Source organism: Mastacembelus armatus, chromosome 21 (genome assembly GCF_900324485.2).
Source record: "Mastacembelus armatus chromosome 21, fMasArm1.2, whole genome shotgun sequence".
NCBI lineage: Eukaryota > Metazoa > Chordata > Actinopteri > Synbranchiformes > Mastacembelidae > Mastacembelus > Mastacembelus armatus.
Window position 1 is genome coordinate 26,949,342 of NC_046653.1, and position 1,797 is coordinate 26,951,138.

General features: G+C 35.3%; 1 protein-coding gene across 1 annotated transcript; it reads left to right on the forward strand.

The window, feature by feature from the left end:
- Nucleotides 1-439: 439 nt before the first annotated feature.
- LOC113123205 (olfactory receptor 13C2-like) lies at nt 440-1,357 on the forward strand. Its single transcript, XM_026295026.1, has one exon. The coding sequence runs from the start codon at nt 440-442 to the stop codon at nt 1,355-1,357; it is 918 nt and encodes a 305-aa protein (XP_026150811.1).
- The last annotated feature ends 440 nt before the right edge of the window (nt 1,358-1,797 follow it).

The following is a 1,797-nucleotide window of genomic DNA, read 5'->3' on the forward strand; positions in this document are numbered from 1 at the left end:
AGAAGATGCCATGTTGAATTGTCTCTCCTAACATTTCTCCCACTATCCTTATGGGATAATGTTTTGGGGTTTTCAGTTTGTCTTGTTAAAATAGATGCTAAGTGATGGGAGCTCTGTATACTGCTGTCATTTCAGGCCTCCAGGGGCTGATGAAGTTGTTTACAAGACAATATCTATTTTGGTGAAAAGTTTAATGAGATCCGTGGAGGTGGAAGCAATGTAATAAAAAAGCCACAGCCTCAAACACTTTTCTTTCTGAATTTTGCAGTTGAACATTGTAGTGCATGTCACAGTCTGCTGTGAACGGATAAGACACTTCAGTAGAGATTGGATGGTTGGATGTTTTATTGTGATAGTTGAAGTTTTTATGTTTAACTGATATATGTTGGTTCTGTAATCCACCTGTTTTGTTAATGACTATTTATTTTAGAAAGCATTAATGGAGGATGCATTAAATGTTACATATATAACTTTTGATGGGTATGTGGACATGCACAAATACAAATATATACATTTTTTCATCATGTTTACAGTTTATATTTTAATAATCTGCTTTAATTTTACCATTGTGTTCATTATTTGGTTTAACAAAAACCTCCATGAGCCTATGTACATTTTCATTGCAGCTTTGTTACTGAACTCTGTTCTTTTCTCCACTTCTATCTACCCAAAATTGTTAATGGACTTTTTATCCGAACAACAGATCATATCATATTCAGCCTGTCTATTTCAGTTTTTTCTATGTTACTCTTTGAGTGGTTCAGAGTTTTTACTGTTGGCAGCCATGGCCTATGACAGGTATGTGTCTATATGTAAACCTCTGCAGTATCCAACTATCATGAGGAAAACAAACATCTGTATTTTACTGGTTGTAGCTTGGATTCTACCTGCTGGTCAGGTTGCAGTTCCAGCAATACTGAGTGTTTCTATGAAACTCTGCAATTTAACTTTAAATGGAATATTTTGTAACAATTCAATTTACAGTCTCCATTGTGTGAGTTCAAAAGCACGATCTGTATTTGGTGTTGTAGCCCTAGTAAACATTGCACTTCTCCCTCTGCTCTTCATCCTTTTTACATACACCAGGATATTTATTATATCATATCGAAGTGGGAGAAAAGTCAGGAAAAAAGCTGCACAGACCTGTTTACCTCACCTGTTGGTTTTAATGAGCTTCTCTTGTTTCTGTGCATATGACGTCACTATAGTTCGGCTGGGATCTGATTTTCCAAAAGCTGCCCGTTTAATAATGACATTACAAGTGATTTTGTACCATCCTCTATTTAATCCAATCATATATGGACTAAAAATGAAAGAAATCTCCAAGCATCTCAAAATGTTCTGTCAATTCAAATGATCTAATGTATGAAAAGTCATATTAATGATGGTGCAGTCACTTCTGTGATTATAATGAAGCGATGAGATGTGAAAGTTCTGATGTTTGGGAAGTATTTCATGAAAAGATTTCTATCCAATCTTTAAACATCCTTTTTAGTATTTGTTATAGAAACAGGAAATATCATCTACAGTTGCACTTGGTCAAAAAAAAGTTTTTCTTAATGTCACTTATGGATCTGTGTGCATCCTGGGCAGTGCAGTTGTCTGATCATAATGTCACTTTCAATGGCCTCGTCCTTATGTGTTAAAATTTTGGGGTTTTTGCCTCAGCTTGTTTGAAAGGTTAAAGTGAGAATGTTCCTATTGAGCAATGGTCTCATTTGAAAATTTACTTCTGTTATAACTCCCCAGGTTGACAGTTCTGTCAATGAAAGCAGCTTTCATTGGCTGTGAAACAGT

Coding starts and splice junctions, on each gene's coding strand:
- LOC113123205 (XM_026295026.1), top strand. CDS start 440: ATGGAGGATGCATTAAATGTTACATATATAACTTTTGATGGGTATGTG.